This window comes from Labrus bergylta, chromosome 22 (genome assembly GCF_963930695.1).
Source record: "Labrus bergylta chromosome 22, fLabBer1.1, whole genome shotgun sequence".
NCBI lineage: Eukaryota > Metazoa > Chordata > Actinopteri > Labriformes > Labridae > Labrus > Labrus bergylta.
The window spans coordinates 7,342,958-7,361,850 of record NC_089216.1 but is presented as its reverse complement, the minus strand read 5'-3'; the positions used below and the strand labels follow the sequence as shown (position 1 = coordinate 7,361,850).

At 42.9% G+C, this 18,893-nt stretch overlaps 1 protein-coding gene across 2 annotated transcripts in view; it reads left to right on the top strand.

The window, feature by feature from the left end:
- Nucleotides 1–10,810: 10,810 nt before the first annotated feature.
- sema4f (sema domain, immunoglobulin domain (Ig), transmembrane domain (TM) and short cytoplasmic domain, (semaphorin) 4F) overlaps nucleotides 10,811–18,893 on the top strand; it is a 47,408-nt gene continuing 39,325 nt past the window's right edge. Inside the window, exon 1 of one of the 2 annotated variants that reach the window (XM_065950231.1) lies at nucleotides 10,811–11,680. In XM_065950231.1, coding sequence (XP_065806303.1) covers nucleotides 11,593–11,680 — 88 coding nt within the window. In that variant the 5' untranslated portion in view covers nucleotides 10,811–11,592. Of the gene's footprint in view, nucleotides 11,681–13,713; nucleotides 13,920–18,893 lie in introns of those variants that run through there. The other variant, XM_065950232.1, reaches the window with a different exon arrangement.

Here is an 18,893-nt window from a genome sequence, read left to right as displayed (position 1 = left end):
ACAAAACTAACACATCTATTATTTCCCCCCACTAACTGACTGGATGTATACTAGTATTTACAGGATCGGAAACCTTTCCCACATATCATCTTGAACATGTCGAACTTGAGATGATTATACCTCCAGACAGTGAGTCTGTAATCATTGATCTATAGGGCTGTGTAATCTTTGCAATCAACCCTCAGAATTAACTAATCAGTTCCTACCATTTAATCATAATCGTGTGCTCTTTCAGCAGTGGCTGCTGTGCAATTATTCCAATGTAATCATATCCAGTCTGACTTCACGTTGTGTTTCTATAAATGAATGTTAAAAGGCTAAAAAGCAGTTGCCTTAGTTCTTACTGCAAGCTAACTGCTGAGTGTACCGGCGTATTGACTGTCAGCAGGTACATTTAATGAAATAAGGGTAAAGTCAGATCTGATAGCACATCAAGTGAAGCTCAGCTTAGGAAATTAAGTCGTTTGTAGCGTCATTCTCAGAAAGACTTTTGAGTTTTGGAGAGACTATAAACGCAAATCGTTTAAAGGGTGAACAAAAAAAAGTCAGTAACCGTGCACTGAAGCTGGACTCTGTACCGTTCCACAATTCTGAGCCCAGTATACCAAATCTTTCTTCTCTCTCAAACAATACATGCTTTCACACTGAAGGACCTTGAACATTTGCAGCAAAGCAACTCTTGCCTCTAAAATGGGAATATTCCACATCTGCTCGGGCCCACATTGCAGCGCGGCGATAAAGCCAAACAGAAGGCAACCCCAGCCAGAGTCAAAGGCTGTGGTTGTATCTAGCTACTGCAAAGGGTTTTAAATGTCTCTGCTATCAGCCGCCCGCAGGAGTTTATCTCTCCGGCGGCTCTGGGAACAGTGCTATAAGCAAGTTTTCGCCATAAAAGATCCACTGTGAAATCCACCACAGTGGTGTAACTTTAACGCCGTGCCTCCCTTAAAATTCAAATGTATGTAGGCTGCAAGACATGCAGGGGGGGGAATAAAAAAACACATGTTGTGCAAAGATGCTCTGTGCATCCATGGAGACAATAGATTCCTTATCTAGCTGGATGAGGGTCAAAAAACATGTTGTCAAGAACAGCTTAGCACACATCAGACCTGTCTTATCCTTTCAAGGGGTCAGATTTGATCATTAACAAACAATGACCCCAATCGGCCCACATGCTACAAAAGCTGCAAGTAAACAGCAAGTCACCTACTGTACTCTGCATTCACACACAAACACACACACACACACACACACACACAAACAGGGGTGTTGGACAAAATTCTTAGCCTTGAACGCTCTTGGCTCTAGCGCCTCTTTACCTCCCAGTCGGATACCTCTGAATGCAAACACACACAGACAAGGACAGCCTCACTTCACCAGGCTGTGTGTACATCCTTTATAAATGTGATAAGCTTCTAGAGTTCATCTGTTGTCTATTTGTGATGTGTTTTTTTTTTTTTTACAGCTACAAGGGTGATGTTTCACATTATAGAGTGTGGGGCATCTGTAGCTCAGTCTGTAGGGACTTTGGGTTGGAAACTAGAGGGTCGGACTAAAGCATTGAAGACGGTCTGGTTGCTGGAGAGGTGCCAGGTCACTTCCTGAGGGACCCTTGAGCAAGGCGCCAAACCCCCAACAGCTCTGGCAGGCCCCCTGTGTAGCAATATGTACAGCTCTCTCCACTCTGACATCTCTCCATTAATGCACGTCCATATGTCCTGTGTGTGTGATTGTGTGATTTGGGCTAATGTGTGCTTTTCTCAGAAGCAGAATGTTAAACGAGAACCAGATTAATAACTATGTAAGATAAAAATATAAATACTTATATGTAGATAGTAGAGGGGAAATGAACTGCGTAAATGTAGAACATTCTGCTCTTACAACCACTCACACAGTATGTTGTCCTCCCTATACCTTCTGTATACCGCGTCCCAAAAAAGAACCCTTCCATGTAGCCATCCTCTTTATTCATTTGAGGTAATGAAAATCAAACTGAGTCACTCATTTTGCTTGTTCTTGGACCACACATTTATGGATTAGATGATCCAATAAGGAAGCATGCTTGTAAACCTCACCTTAAACAAATTGTAAGCCGCTGTTTAAATTTGCTTCCTGCTTCCTCAGCTCCTCCACATTCACAATCCTGTTTTTCAGATTTACACGCTGCAGATCACAGAGTTTTTTTTTTTTTTTCTTCTTCTTCCGTTTTTCTACACTAGTCATGCATTAATGTCAGAGTGAGCCAGGGAAGCTTCACTTTGTACCGAGCACTTGTTTCTTCAATTAGATCTCAGCAGGGTGTAGGGGTACAATGTCGCACTTGCCCCCGGGGGCTCTCTCCTACTCTGTCTCTCTCTCCCTGCTTGTCCAAAACAGCTCGAGTGGGTTAACAGGATTAAGCGACATTTTGGTTTTGGTGGAACGCTGAGTATGTTGGCAGCCGCTCCATCATGGTATAGTCAGATAGCGTTTCGGAAAAGCTTGAAGTGCGGTGTATTTAGGTCAGATTTGAAAATTGCATACATTAACACACAGAAATACTCCCAGAGGAAAGCTTACACCGCTGGGAGGTGGAAGGTGTCGTATCTATCTTTACAGACAGAAAGACTGGCAAACAGATAGACCTATAGCTATAGATAGACCTATAGATGCATAGATGGATCCTAGTCACAAGGGGTAAAAGGTTGACACAGTTTAAAGGAGGGTTAAGGAGCACTGTTGGGGTGGGGGGGGGGGGTGCATCTTTATGATGTGTGTTGATCTTGATCACTGAGTCTGGATCATAAGGGAGTTGATGTTGGCATAATCACTTAATCTGATTGAGGGCAGCGGCGTCGTCTTCACAGGCTCAATAATTGATACGCCATCTGCTGTGGTATCAATCTACCAGAATGTCACACATAAGGAATTAGGTTACAGCAACACAGGGTAATTACATTTAACCTTTTTGCCATAAGGAGACTGAAGCTGGATAATTACATTTAACACTTCTCTTTCTCCATCGCAGTGACGGGCGCCAGATGAATGGACGTGAAGTCTAGTACTTTGTTTTTTTTTGTTTTTTTTGCCGGTGCCCCTGCTGCAGGTTTGCCTGCCAGAAAAATCCTGATTCATCTGGAAATAGTCACTGAATGAAACATCATGTGCACTCACACTTTTTGAAAGTGAAACATGTGACCAGATGAACTTTGCATATCAGCAGAGAACAGATCATGTGTTTTCAACCTTTTCTTTTGTTGTTCTTGGTATATCCATCCTGAAGTCCTGTAAAGTGAACAAGCTTCACCCTGATCGGGAACATGACAGGAGAGGTTCAATTTAACTGATTTACTACTCAGCTGGATATTATTCAGTTATCCATGCTGTATTTAGAAGTGGATGTAATCAGGGGTGTGTCCAGACTTTTTTTTGGACTGGGGTGGCCCTTCTTGGTCACTGACTTATACAGGGGTGGCCTGAAGTGTTATGTGTGCACAAACACACACAAATATATATATATTAATTATTTACCCTTTCCTAACCTCACCAATAATATCTACTTTATAAAACAAGACAATGGCAACATCAACATACCTTTTTTAATGACGCAAAAGTAGCTGTATGTTCAAAGTCACATTTAAAGTACTTAATAAAGTGCATGCAAACTCCTGCACAAGCTGACTTGCAATGTGCATTTAGTCCTGAAACATTGATAGTTAGTTCATTGCAAAAAAGACAGTGTGAATTCTCCATGAAATAGATGTCCAAAGTTTTTATTTATAATTTAAAGTACAGACAAAATAAAATGTGCTACACTGATATGTTAACATTTTTTAGCAGTCTGTCCAAAAAAGGACCAAATAGTTGCTTTTATCATAATTCCAGCTCTCTGACAGGGCAAATTGCAGTTTAGTATTTCTGCGGTGGCACATGGGGTGGCCAATCAGATTCGGGGGGGGGGGGGGGGGGAGCACACCACCCCTGGACACACCTCTGGATGTAATAGAGTTACAATGTATATTTTTTAATTAAACAAAATATTTGGAGTGCTTTGATTCAATTTCAATCCATAAGTATTACTGGGAGTAGCAGAAGGTGTGTGTAGTTCAGCAGCCATTTCCTTGGAATTAATTCAAAAGTTGTCAATCATATACAGGAGATCTTTCATTAATTACAAGTTATGGTTTCACATTATGTTAAGTAATTATCCATTACTATAAACAGTATAAACAATGTTTCACTTGTGTTCATTAACTAACTATTTCAGATTAACCCTTTACTTTATTCATGTTTTTTTGTAGCTGTTCAGCTCACTTTCTTACACATTCTCCGTTGCAATTTTGTATTTAGGACTTTGAGTTTTTTAGGGTGTTGCCTTTAAGGGTTCCTCAAGCCCGCAGTCTTACCAACGACCCGAGTTGTTTCATCAAGTTAGTGAACATTTTTCTTACAGGTGGACGGTCTCAATAGCTAGTCTTAAGTCTACAACAGAACAGCATCGTGGCCGTCTGTGAGTTCAGGTCCCATGTTCAGTCAAGTAGGTGAAAAAAGCAGGGTAAGTGAAAGAGCGTGGCTATCTTGCGATTGACAAGACGCTACTGTGTGGGCCTGTCAACCAGGTTAGAGACACGACAAAGCTATCAGTCCAGCATTCAGATACGGCCACTTCTGGTTCCCAAAAAACTACAATGCTAATCGTCAAAAAGCCTGGCTCAAGGCTTCAAAATGGGTGTTCACAAACCAATTGGTGACGTCACTTAGCCAATGTATAGCTGAAGCAGAGATTAAAGGAGTATATATATGTTTTTAATCCTATATAAAATTGCTGAACTACTCCCCACTAATTAGGTACCATCTGACAACTGCTGAGTTACCCCAGTGACCCCCCCTTTGAGTGATTGTTGGGCATCTATTTAATGGAAGAGACCAGACGCAATTGAGCATGTGTTTCTGACAAAGCACTTCTTGCTTCTTAAAAGGATGTGGCTAATGATTTTATTTCATCTCGGACTAAAGAATGGTTACATCGCAGACGGAGGCTGATTACAGCTGGAGTGATCCCTTTATTTAGACAGGGCCTTTTAATAGGATACTCTGTGTCTTTGTTTAAGTCCGTGTGCAGTCACGTATGCGTTTGCTGTTTAGATTTTAATATAATCATCATTGTGTGCACGACATGTAAATAACTGAATGATGTTGCGACACCTCAGCGGGGCGCATCTCAAAGTGTATTTGCATGTTAAGCGTCTGTCATGTTGTGTCCATGTCTGTTTGAGGAAAAAAGTGAAAGGACAGGTTGACTGATTAATGCAGTTTTTCTGGGAATGCTAAGAAACTAAAGGGCTGATGGGAGGGATTTATTTTTGCTTTGACTTACATTAAATCCAATATGACATGCATGTGACATACCTGCAGTACAGTCAGGAGGGATTTATAGAAGTTTAATGCAAGATGATGAGAACAGACTCTGCATGTTTGAGAGTAGTCTCTTATGCATGGATGGAAAAAAAAACCTTTTTTTTTCACGTGTTCTCCACGCAACAAAATGATTTCTCTGGAAATATCAGTGCTGTTTGTTGTTTAGTCAGAAAAACAAAAGAAAACCCTTCACTTACTTTTTTTCCATCTTGTTTTCAGCGTGAGATTTCCGACCAGTGTTAAGGTTGCCATGTTATGATTCACCCAGGTAGACATCAGGAGTTGTTTCTTTTTGATCAACTGTGACAAAGCCAGTCTCTCGTGTTAATGTGACAGGAGTAAAGGCAACATCAGCCTAAATTGTTGCTGCCATGTTTAATATCGTCACCATGACAACAAAGGTCCCAAAACCCTTAAAAGTACATTCAATAGATCGCAAACAATAATGTTTCCACAAAACTAGCCAAGATTTTTTTTTTTGCCCTTATCATAAATCATAAACATTAAAGAATGATAAAAAAAAGCTAAACTGTAACTCTTGTGTGTTTATATTATTTTATAAAAATAAATCAGAATCCTGAGTTTAATGAAGACAGCCTGTTGACAGCTTAAAAACCCCAAAATAAAAATCTGGAATCAATATTGTAGTCTTTGCAAAGGGGATGCTTCTCCTTGTAGTCGTTTTCAAAAGCCTTGGATTCTGTGCAAGGTTCCAGCTGATTTTTTGATGAAAGGCCTCGCACGGAGTGTATGATGCAGTATTTAGTGACCCCATGGAGAACATCTGCCAACGCTTGAAGTGTGCGATAAGAAGTGGCAACGCTATTGATTGAACCCGAGACCTCACACATGAAAAAGCTTGACGTCTACCGCTGAGCTACATCCCCCTTTGTGCTAATAGAAAGTCAAGTGTGTAATAATCCAGTCTGTTTCCAAAAGGGCTGGACGGGGTTGTATTGGTTTACACCACCTTCATGGACGTATCTGATTATTTTCCAGATTATGAAAATCTCATGTTTCACTTAATTAACCTTACAGAGGCAGGTTAATACTTGTGTTGATCCCGAGTCTGGACACACACACACACAGTCACACATGCATGCACACACACATTCAAGAACCATTTGGGCAGAAAGAAACTAATCAAATGCTTTAATTTGAGTCTTGATCCAAATCTCCAGGCTTACCTGTGCTCAGCAAAGCATTTCAGACTCGCAGCCTGAATCCCCTCAAGCTCCACCTTAAATAAAACAGCACAATCCATTGTTGGAGGATTTTGTGGAACAGGTTTTGGGCTGTTTGTTCCATTTCCTCCTCTGCAGAGGTGAGGGATGGGGGGGTAAATCAGTTGGCAAACAGCCAGCTGCGTAGCAAACACCGAGTGGTGAATATCACACAGGGTGGGCATTGACCCTATGTTTTCCCCTGTAATCTTTTTTTAATCAGACATTCTGGTTGAAATGCTGAAATGCTCAGGGCTCTGCACGCGAGTTTTTTTGCTGCAAGACTTCATGTGATGCACTAGATTGACAGCTTTTTCTTTTGCAAACAGTTGTATTGAATTTCGAACAAAGATTTCCCACAATGAGCAATCAGACAATAAAAAAAAAACAAGATTCATGAAAAACAGACCAAAAGGGAAGAAAACACGTCGTTCCTTTTCAAACACGGTTTCTTAAATGGTCGCTTCCCAACTGAGAGAGATCAATACTGAGAGTGATCGATACTGGGAGTGACCAGTGCTTGTGCTTGTATTCACTTCTGAGGGTTGCCAGGTCAGGTTTGAGAATCCTTATAGCCAACAGTTTACATTTAGTGGAGGGGAAGTGAAATACTTTAGAAGGCAGAGCAAGTAGTTAGATGAAACACCACTAAGCTCTCTGGACCAAAATGCCATAGAAAAAAAAAAGAAAAAAAAAAGGTGAAGATACTCCACCATTTCTCTGAAACATTTCAGACAAAAGTAGATCCATCTCGTTTGGAATAGAAGCTTTTATATGTCATCTATGGAGAAGTTTTGTTTTCGGTTTCTGTCTGTCTATTACAGAACAGACAGCTTCAATCTGTAGGACCCAGACGGACAGGAGATGAAGGGGAAATGTGTTCGGAATAAACCACGGGAGAGATGGTAAGTGTGGCAAGAGGGACGCGAGGGCAAAAGAAGTAAACAAGTGAAGGGAGGAGGTAGAGATAGGGGGGGAAAGGAAATCAGGTTTCATCATATATTGAATTTAATTAGGGAAATGAAAGCTGTTACCTTAATGAATCTTTCCCTCTCTGTGTGTGTATGTGTGCATGCCTGCGCGCGTGTGTGTGGCCCCTTTCTTCTCAAGGCAGAGGTCCCCTTCCTATCATCCCCCCCCACACACACACACACACACACACGCACACAAACACACACGCACACACATCCTTACACAGGCGGTTGCTGATTAAGTGGAAGAACAGAATTTAGAAAACATGGCAGCATGCATTGCTTACCCAGTACAGAGATCAGTCATACGTTTCCAAAACCTACCACCCCTTTTCAAGAAACTGCTCCTCTGTCTGCCCTGATGTGCAAGGTCAGTGTCACATGTACCTGCGTGTGTGTACATGTGTGTGTGTGTGTGTGTGTGTGTAAGTGTGTGTTTTTCCTTGAACTAATGCTGATCAGACATTCTGAGCCATATAATTACATTTGCTGGAGGTTGTGACTTGTCTCCGTCCCTCTCCATCTCACTCCCCCCCCCCCATCTGATTTTTTATTTTATTTTTTTCTGTCATCCCTCCAGCTCAACCAGTGCTCCTCAATTATTAGTCACACTCGCACACACACACACACACACTCACTCAGACGCACATGCACGGACACCCACTTGTCAAACCCTTGGCATAAGCCCGCGTCCGCTGCTGGCTGAACACGTATGCATGCACATGCTCCAAAATCTTTATAATAATATGTGCACACATGCTCTCGAGCATGCACACACATAGGCCTCTACTGTAGAGCCAGACAGACACATTTGGAGACTTGGTGACAATGCATAGACAAGCACTCACTTTGACATACACACATTAACCGGAGGAGTGCAGGGTCACGGATTGCGGCTTCCTTACATCAGAGTCTGAATATTAATGTGAGGGGACAGATAAGCAGCCGTGGCAATCCCTTTAAGGACACACGCTTCTCCGCTTGGTGCGTGTGGCTAATTTATGCCAATGTCAACGCGCAACTTATGCAAATTGTGTGTTTCAATTTAAAGGAGTGTGTGAATGCTCATTCTGACTGCCTCCTTCATGGCGTCGTTTCTCTGTGTCCATTTTTCATACAACCTCATTTAGTGATATCTGGAAGAATCCCCATCTTCCATCCAATGTTTCATGCTGTATGTGGAATGTTTTCAAACACTTGCCTTACCTGTCCAAAAGGAGGAAGTAGTTAACTTCAGTTCAGAGAAGTTTCATACTCTCTGTATCTGTGTCAGCAGCTCATCTATCCCCGCTCGACTGCAGCCAGCTGGTCTGAACAGTCACTGACCCGGGCTTCACACTGACATTGATAAATATACTAGCCACCCAAAAGTCATGACACTGGGGGGGTTTCCCAAGTACCATCATCTCCAACGGTCGCTGTAACGGCCACTGATGTAGACGTTCATTGTGACACACAGTGATGTGCAGCCATTCAAAAGTCACCGGCCGCGTTAAGATGCGACACGCTCAGTGTGAGCTTATCACAGGCTCGATTAGGGATGGCGCCGTTCACTTCTTTTTTCTCCATTCGGCTTTTCTTTCTCAACGCTCCCTCACCTCTGACCCCTTCCCTCCTCCTCCTCCTCCCTGCTACTTGTCTACAAAATCCCTTTAATCCACGCTCCTCTGTGACCCCTCCATTTTGTCCCCCAGCCGGGGTACATGTCTGAACTCCCGCCCCGTGAAATCGGCAGCCAGCGCTTCCAGCCGTTCTGTTCTCCTTCCGTGGAGAAGGAGAGAGAGAGAGAGAGAGAGAGAGAGAGAGAGAGAGAGGCAGCAGGAATGAAAGGCTTTCAGTGTTGAAGTTATGGCTGCTGCACAATTAACCACACAAAATAATAAAACAACATTACTCACACGGGCTTGGGCAATCCCTGAACTAATGAGGCTCCAGTTTATGGCTTTTTAAGCCTCTGTATATCACAATGATTCATATTGTTGAAGCATCAAATTAACAATTCAGAAAAACAATCTTTCCGTGGATTTTTAGTGTGGTTAAGGGCTGCAGACCTTTGACCTCATCTACTTTTAATCATCTTTGCTGCATATGCTCCGCCCACCCGTGATGTCAGATGACTGACAGGTGGATTAAGGAAGCAGACCACAATAGGAGAAGGAACTTTAGGGTCAGTTGCACATTCTTCATCCAGGTATTTTAGGGATGAATACTTTTTGTTAAAATATGGACTTTCATAATTGTTTTTTAAATGATTCAACAATATTCAGTTTGGAAGGGTCACTCAGTTCAACCTGTGGAAACCTTTTGTAGATCACCGGATCAGTCAGAATCCAGTCCTTATCAGAAGTAAGGGTTTAGATTAAAGCATTCATAGAAGTGATACTGAATTTTAGAGGAATACTGTTACCAGAGAGTTTTAAAACGTGTGGGTACACCACACTAACAATTTAGATAAATGTGTGTTTAAAATCCCTATTATGTTGCATGGATCCTGCTAGATTAGATTAAATTAGATGTATCTTTATTGTCATTGCATGATATACAACGAAACTCAGTTGAAGCAATCCTTTTTGCAGCATATAAAATATAAGATAAGTACACATACACCAGCACACATACACAAAACACAATCCAAGCACATCTCACCCATACTCACATAAACATTCATACCGTAAACATTTGTAAAAAAAAAAATGTAATAAATACTCTATAAATTAAAAAAATAATAATAATGTAATAAATACTCTATGAATTAAAAAAAAATAATTAAAAAAAAATGTAATAAATACTCTATAAATTAAAAAAATAATAATAATGTAATAAATACTCTATGAATTAAAAAAAAATGGAAAAAAAATGTATTAAATACTCTATGAATTAAAAAAAAATGTAATAAATAATCTATGAATTAAAAAAATAAAAATAAAAATAAAAATGTAATAAATACTCTATGAGTTAAAACACGAAAGTTATTGCACAGTCCATTATTGGCTGACCTTTTCCTCATTATGTTTCAGCAGGACAGACTATCCCACAACAGGATAATAAGCCGGACCCCCCCTTGTGGCTGTGATTTCCCCAAATTGATTAAACCCCCTAATTTATGAACCTCACAAAGACTCCGGAAGTTCAGTGATCAGTGAGGTGGTTCGCTCCTGTCGGCCATGGCATCAACTTCTTCTTACCTGTTGTGTCTCCTCGCGCTGCCTTCTTTCCGGAAGGCGGGGCGCGTTGACTTGTAGTCAGTCAGCGCTCGAGCTCCAGCAGCACACCCTCGCGCCGGTCACCGTCACGAGCCTCCGTATCACTGTGCACAAGCGCTCGAGCTCCAGCGGCACAGCGCGCGCGCCAGTATTTTCTGTTTCTTTCTTCTTCTTCTAGGACATCAACATCTTTTTTTTTTCTTGCGTTTGTTTCCTGTAAATAAATTCTACATTGATGACGAGCGGAGTGTTTCATCTAGCAGCGGGACAAGATCGACGACACCGGAGCACAGAGCGAAGAGAAGCGCGACACACCGGACATTATTCCTGCAGCAGAGGACGCTACTTTGGATTACTTTTACGCTCAGTTTATAACTGAAACACATCAATATTAGAACTACAATCGTTTCCTGCTTGTTTTTCAGCAGGTCGCTCTCTTAGGAGATCATTTTTTGCTCTCACATTTGCGCTGAGCGGATGCATGCACTTCTGTGCGCTTTGTGCAGAATACAGCCCCGGAAAAAAAAGCAGTTAAACCTGTAGCAGAATAACAGGATTCATGCATAGAAGTGTAATGGTATTACAATAAAAACGTATTTAGTTTAAATTACCCTCCGCTTAGACTGTTTACTATTGTGTCTTGGACCGAACTCTGCTTATTTGAAGTCGAAGAAACCTGTGAAGCCCGGATGAGAATCAGGATGCCTCGCAGCTGAAACCCCTCGTCCGGGACTCTTGTGTTGACACTGTATTGCACGGACTTCCACCTCCATCCTGGACTAGGACAGGAGCCGGATCATGACAAGCCCCGGCGGTACGATGCTGCTCTTGCTCCCGGTGTTGTTCTCCGGAGCTTGCTGGGCAGCGACCCTGGCCGGACTGGGAGGTGAGTGCAACCACGACAAACACAAAACTCAATCGGGCAGTAATAGTGATCAGTTCACTGTGGATTTTTTTCCTTTTTTTTTCTTGAAACTTTTGTCTCCCTGATTGGCTATTTAAAAAAAGGATGATTGTGGTTTTTGAGTATTGCGAATGAAAAAGTGGTTTTCAGGTGGCTTTGTCATCTATGACATCCCTGCTGCTGCTGTTGCTGCTGCTGATGATGACAGTGATCAAAACAATCACATGCACGATGCGGGGGAGCAATACCTGCAAGTTTAGCAATGTTGTCTCATATCATTTAACAAACATGCAGTAGCCCCTGATGAATGTGTTCAGCTTTGGTAGTTGTAAGGTGCAAAACAACACCTGAACCAAAAGTACAACCCACATCTGTATTTCTCACTGCGCCGTCAACCTCTGCCCTGCACTGCCGTTTTTACGCACTCGGGGCGCGGTGCCAAAGGGCTGCCTTCTGCCTTTCTTGTGGCGTGATAAATGGTGAAGCTGGCGAAGCAAGCAGGTGCCAGACTTGTTCTGCCTCACGCCAACAACATGTGCACAGACTGTGAAGAAGCACCGAGCTGCTGCTCAATCCGGACACGTTGTGGTTTTTAAAAAAAAAACAACCTAAAGGGACAGTTCTGCTAACATGCGTCTCCTGATGCATGTAGGGATTTTTTTTTTCTTTTCATTTGCCCTGACCAGTGGGGAGGCAGAGGTCAGGATCTGTGTCTCTGTCAGCTGGAAGGGGTGGGGGGTGGGGGGGTGTTTGGATCTCTGAGTGATCCCAAATAGCCCTCAGTTTTCTTGAGAAGTGTTTTGTGCATCGCATTTCACAACCGTACTCCAAAAATGTTAAGTGGGGAAATAATGAAGGGTGAAAAAGAACCAGACACAGATTGGGATGGCTACAAGAGTGAATAGGAGAGGAGCCCGGCACTCTAACAAGCTTTCCCTTTGTGCTGGGACTGCCGGGGTCAGCAGCACAGACATACCAGCCTTCCTGTTTTCTGGAAACTGACTGACAGTTAAAATGGAAAACATAAAATGAGAGGGAACATCCATTACAAAATAATAAGAAGCTTATGGGTCTTTAGTCATAGAGAGCTATTGTTGCGACCCTTTGGATATTGGATTGCGTCTGTTCGAGTGTGGCTGTATCTCTGTATCTATTAGGGGATGAATACCGCTTGCAGTGTAATAACTTTGTGTGCTACATTTCAATTTGACCCTAATGCATTTTAATCCTACGTTGCATTTCCATTTCTATTGAACTGTGTCTTATGGTTTGCCCTCAGACACTTTCCCCCTCTCTCTACCATGTGATGGTGTTTACACCCAGATGCAGCGAGGAGGAAAAGATTTAGAGGTTGCGTCACCGAGTGTCCATTGACCATTGACCATTAGCCTGCACTCCAGTCACCTGACTGTTTTAATGGGCTTTGCTCGAACGCTGCACTCTGCAGCAGAGCCTTAATGTGCTTTAACCCTTTGTTTCCACCTCTACATCTCTCTTACTTGGTTTTCTGTTGATTCAGGCTCATTTGCTGAATGAGTGCAGTGTCTGTAAGTGAGCTCCCTTTTCTGTGTGTGTCATTATGCAACTTTGGCCTGTGGCATGCTGGCCCTGTGACAAATACAGTTGGAGCGAGTGCCAGAAAACAGTAATGAGAGAGAGAGATGATGCTCGAGTCAACCCCTCTTGTCATTCCACACACTTGTAGATAAAAATGCATCAGCCTTTTGTATCGGTTAGAGTGTGTTTGCAGCAGCTAATTCCAAATCGTATCGCCCATTAAGTTGCAAACATGCCTCACCCTAATCTTAATTTCAGTAATAAAAACAACAACAACATTGACTTCTAGCAGAGTTCAATGTCAACAGGGTGTTTGCCATGTGAGTCTCTGTGTTATGATTACAGAAAGACTCTTACATAAGGCAGTGTAGTTGTTATGAGCAACTGGTCAGGTGATGTGTGTGCGTGTGTGTGTGTGTGTGTGTGTGTGTGTGTGTGTGTGTGTGTGTGTGTGTGTGTGTGTGTGTGTGTGTGCTTGTGTGTGTGTGTGTGCTTGTGTGCGTAAGTGTGTTAAGCTTGTTTTGCATGTGATTGCTATACTGTTAAATCTGTCTGCCATGTTTGTGATGAGTTTAACGAGGCCCTATCCATGAAGACAGTGTCACCACGAGGTGGATTTTTATGGATGAAATTTGGACAATGAAAATAAGTCAGAGTTCAACAGGTGAGTTCATCTGCAAAAATGACAAACCTCTTCTCTGAATCAGTAGTCAGGCGTACCAGATGTCAGCATTAAATTGATTTGGCACAACAAATAAACATCGGCAGCTGACATCACTTCATGCCACATTATTTGCCGATATCGGCCAATACCGATGTTGAACCGATGCATCGGTGCAACCCCTAGAAATCATGTTTACGTCTGCCTTACTGCTGTGACACATCTGCCCTTCAACATCTGTGTGTCTGTTGGGATGCTAAGATTTAATATTAAGCTGTTGAGTGTCTAATTAGACTGCGGTGGAATCCTTCCAATTGTCTGGTTTCTGTTTGGAAAGAAGTCATAAAACTGCTTGGCTGAGATTACACACCGCATAATGAAGTTGCCACCCAAGTGTGGGATTTTTCACTTCAAGAAGCTGCAAACAAGACCACTTAAAAATTGTCTTTTTTTTTTTCTTTTTTTTTTGCACAAAATAATTAGCATTTGGCTCAGCAACACAATCATTAATTGCCCAACTGTATCTCAATATTTTAGTCAAGACAGCTCTTGTATTGACTTTAAAACATGAGTGTAGATATAGTCCCTTAATGTCTGTTTGAACCACAAATACTGTTTAATGTCATTTCAGTTCAGTTGGCTCAACAGTAGAGCTTTATTTTTTCGACTGAAAGACATACTTGAATAATCATGAAAATAAGCAGCAGATTAATGGAGGATGAAAATTGTTGTTAGTTCCCCTACTTCACATAACAGTTCTGTTGTGACTGGATTAGAGAACGCACCGAGCCAGCGTCAGTCAGTTCCACAGGTCTAGCAGGAGATTTAATGCTCCTCACATGAAACTCATTAGGGTGTCGACACACGAGGGGAGGGCCAGGCTCCCAGGGGTGCAGCGACAGCAGGAATCAGGGCCATTTACATCGAGGGAGAGGGGAGCCTACGTCTCATTCGATTTTGCTTTGGAAAGTCAGAAGCTGTGCGGGTATTTTAGCATTTAACCATGAAAGGCCACCCAGTGTCAATCCGCTGTACCACCTGCTCCACCGGGGGGAGATCAGTTTTCCCTTTTGCTGCTCACCAAAACTGTATTTGTCTCTGTTTGCAGTCAACAGGAGCTTAACAGAATCTCTATTCAAACCTTTCTCACACCAGTAGCTTTTCTCAGTGATAGATTTATTACTCTGTTGTAGTTTTCTGCTTTAGTGCCAACATTTGCACTTGGCTAGCGGTGAAGTATGTGTGTGTGTGTGTGTGTGTGTGTGTGTGTGGGTGGGTGGATGGATGGGACTCCCTGAAAACAAAGACTAATCAAAGCAGGCTGGAGTACAGTTAGTGCCTTTTTTACTGCATACTATTGGGCCTTGGGTGGGGCTCGGGGTTGTGAGGAACATGTTGCCTGGTCTAGACTTCTCATGAGTTGCTTCACAGTAAATAACACTAGCGCAACAACGATGACTAATAGCTGGCTTCATCCTATATGTATTGTTTATTGTCACCCATTGTATGTTTCATGCGTATTTCTAATTGTATGTCAGACCTCATATGGACTGATTTTATGGCTTATTTTTCCTGAAATACTTCCTGTGGTGATGTGGGGGTTTTTTCTCGCTGCTGTCAGGAAATGTGCTCAAAGATATTTGTTTTGGAGGGATGGTTATTGGCTCAGGATATCAAAAAAGTCTCGTTGCTGCGTATCTTCATATCAGAGTGGTGCCTTGGGGTTAGGCCAGAGAGAGTGCAACAACTAAAGTGTCTGAGCCAAGCTTTGCCTGTGGGACTGCTGCATGTGGACTATGGTAGATTATGTGTTTTTTGGGTTGAGCTTGCGTTGTTGTCTCCCCACCAGGGAGTCTGAAGTGGTTATCTAAAGACAACACAGCAGTGTTTATTTCCTCTCATCCCCTTTGCATTCACTGTCTGTTTCTTTTGCACTTCTTCTCTCGCTCTCATCCCTCTCTTTTCTTCTAAGTGTAGTTGATGGAGCCTGTTGGAGTTTGAGTGGCACCGTGGGGAATGGAGAGGGGTGTCTGCTTCTGGCACTTCTTTCAGTTTTGTGGGATAAGCCCTATAGCTCTATGCTAATCCACAACAAGAAGCTGACTGATTTGAGACTATATCCTGTCTTCCTTTTCCTCTCGTTTTCATGTTTACCTCCGTTCTTACATGTTTTCTGTTATCTAACTTATTTGCCTTCTTGACACTGAAACCGTAACAAGTGTCTAGCTAACGCTAAAAGCTAAACCTGGAGCTACGCTAAGCGAACCTTAAACAGGCAGGTGCTAGCTGGACTTCACATGACATCTAAAGGCGCTGACACACAAAGGAGATCGTCGGCGGTCGGCGAGCGATCGTCACCCTAGTTTTTGTGGTGTGTCCCGCTCCGTCGCTATCCGTCGGGGGCCCGTCTGCCCTTTTTTTTCAGCTGATTCGACGTGTTGAATTGGCGTCGGTCGGCGTCGACGCGGTTGGTGAGAGGAATCACTCTGATGTCGTCGGCTGTTCGGGGGTTTCATTTAACTCCAGCTCTCAACCCTTAATATTTTACAGTCTGTGCTCTCGACACAGATTCGGGAAGAAGTGTCCATGTTTTCACCCATTAAGTGAGGTTTCTCTTTAAGAAAGACAAAGGGCTGACAACACCAGCGCCATTTTCAACTTTTTATCGGACATTTTATCGGACATTATTCTCGATTAAAAGTACCTATATATTATGAGTGGTGACCGACAGCGGTGTGAAAATTGTCTTCTCGTATCATAACAACGGACTACCGCCGCCTGCTGGCATGGAGAGTTATTTCCTCTCACACGTGCGCAGGACGTACGTGGTGGTTGGCCGTCGGCTGTAGTCTTTGCGGTGCGTCCGGGCCTTTAGGAAACAATGCTAGTTAGTGTGACTTTCCAAACTAACCAAATAAATCAACCACGAAGGAGAGGAGGAAAAGAATTGACTGAAATGAGGATGCAAAGGGGGGAAACGCACCGCTGTCATCATAGGCCGCCTCCAACAATTATTCTTCCCACTCTTCCCATTCATCCACAAAGTTCATTAGCTTCTCATGCACATGCACTCATATAAAGTGCTCTCTATATAACAATGGATCCTCTCTCCGATTCGGAGAATGGCATCAGCGGTGCTCACGTACATGGTTTGTCCATGCACGCTCCCACGTTGTTTGTGAACGGGTCAGCCCACACAGGCGCTCCTGTGAGTGGAGCTTGTCAGAGTAAAGGTCAAAGCGAGTCAGATGTCAAAGGCCTCACACACACTCTCACACAAAGTCGACGTAAGCAGATTTGTTTCGTCAAATGAATTCCTGATTGGGATTCTCTGCAAAAGTTCAGACCGCATTCTGCGTCTCTTCTTCTGATACTCCACCTTCTACATGGCCGCTGGCGAACAGGTTAAACAATTGGCATGCCTGCATGATAAACGTGAGTGGGCTGGAGGAATTCTCCTTCATCCTTCATTCATCAATTCCTCGTTCCTCCCTCGCTCCCACTCCCTCGTTCGTAAACCTCTCGCAGGGAATGCCGTCTCATGACGTGTGCGGCTTCCTGGATTGAGCGCTCCGGTGTGACTCGCATTTGATCTAAATTATATGGAGGGCTTTAGTCGAAATGATTGCCGGGCACAGCACAAGCATAAATCATCAACTCATTGGGATTCTCTCCTGCTTCCTGCCCCACGTTCCCTTCCCCTCAAGCCCTCTGTTGCGTGAAAATCTCATCTGATAGAAAAGCAAGTTGAAAAGAATGGTAATGCAAAGCGAGCAGTTTTGGAGTTTGGTGTTAGATGCTGAGGATACACTTGAGCTGAAGAGTTTCATTTCTTTTCAACTCCCTTGTTCTATTTAATTACACGTTCAAGTGAACCATTTTAGTTTCTTTTTTGAATCAAACGTGGTAAAAACCCTGAAGGCATCATGAATTTGAAAGAAAAAAAAAAAAGGGATGAAATTAACGACTTTCTGGAACTGCTTCCCCGTCTTTTACGGCCAAGCTGACGATTGCCTCGGACCACCGTCGATCACTTCTATCAGTATCGATTCTATGCTTCACCAACTCAAGGTTAACTAAAGGAGAACGAGAGAGGAGACATAGAAGGCATGGACTGGCTATTGATCACTCCACATTGTTCAATTTTCAATGTAACGACTGAAGAAAAAAAAAAAGACTAAAGCTTTTGGGGGGAAAAAAACCTCCAAAAAGTAATAGTTATTGATGAAGGGAGACGGAGAGCAAGACAGTGTAATTGATCCGTCTCATCAAGGCACACGACCGACCAGACAGACAGATGAGGCTTTGGGCGTCACAGGTTTAAGACAGAGGTCAGAGGTCACGCAGGGGCACCGTGTTCTTGTATTGAGACAGTGACAGCATCCACTTAACTTATTAGCTTTTTCAAGGTCAACGAGACACACACACACACACACACACACACACACACACACACACACACACACACACACACACACACACACACACACACAAACACTGCAGCCAGGGTCCTCAGAGAGTTGGCGACTATTTACTTTTATTGATGGAAGGCTAGATTCAACAAAACTCATCAAGCAGTTGTCGGCCTGTTAAACCCTCTACTGCCCCTGTGTCCTCTGTGCATTGAGATATGTGTGTGTGTGTGTGTGCGTGAGTCTTCATGGTATGTTTATGGAAATACTGGATTTATAGGCACACAGTAGCTATGTATACCCCTTCCAACATCTGTTTTCCCTCCTGTCATAAAACCACACTTCAGTTATACATATTATAATTTATGGAAGTCGAGAAGGTAAAGTGAGTTTTTCAGATTGAAGTATGTCTTGCTCTTTTTGCAAGACCTTTATCAGCATTAAAAGGCAAAGGGAAGAGAGTGGGAGGGGAGTAGAGGAAGGAAACAAACACACACACACACACACACACACACACACACACATGGCTCTGCCTCGCTCTCCTCCCGTGAGTAGAATACTACAC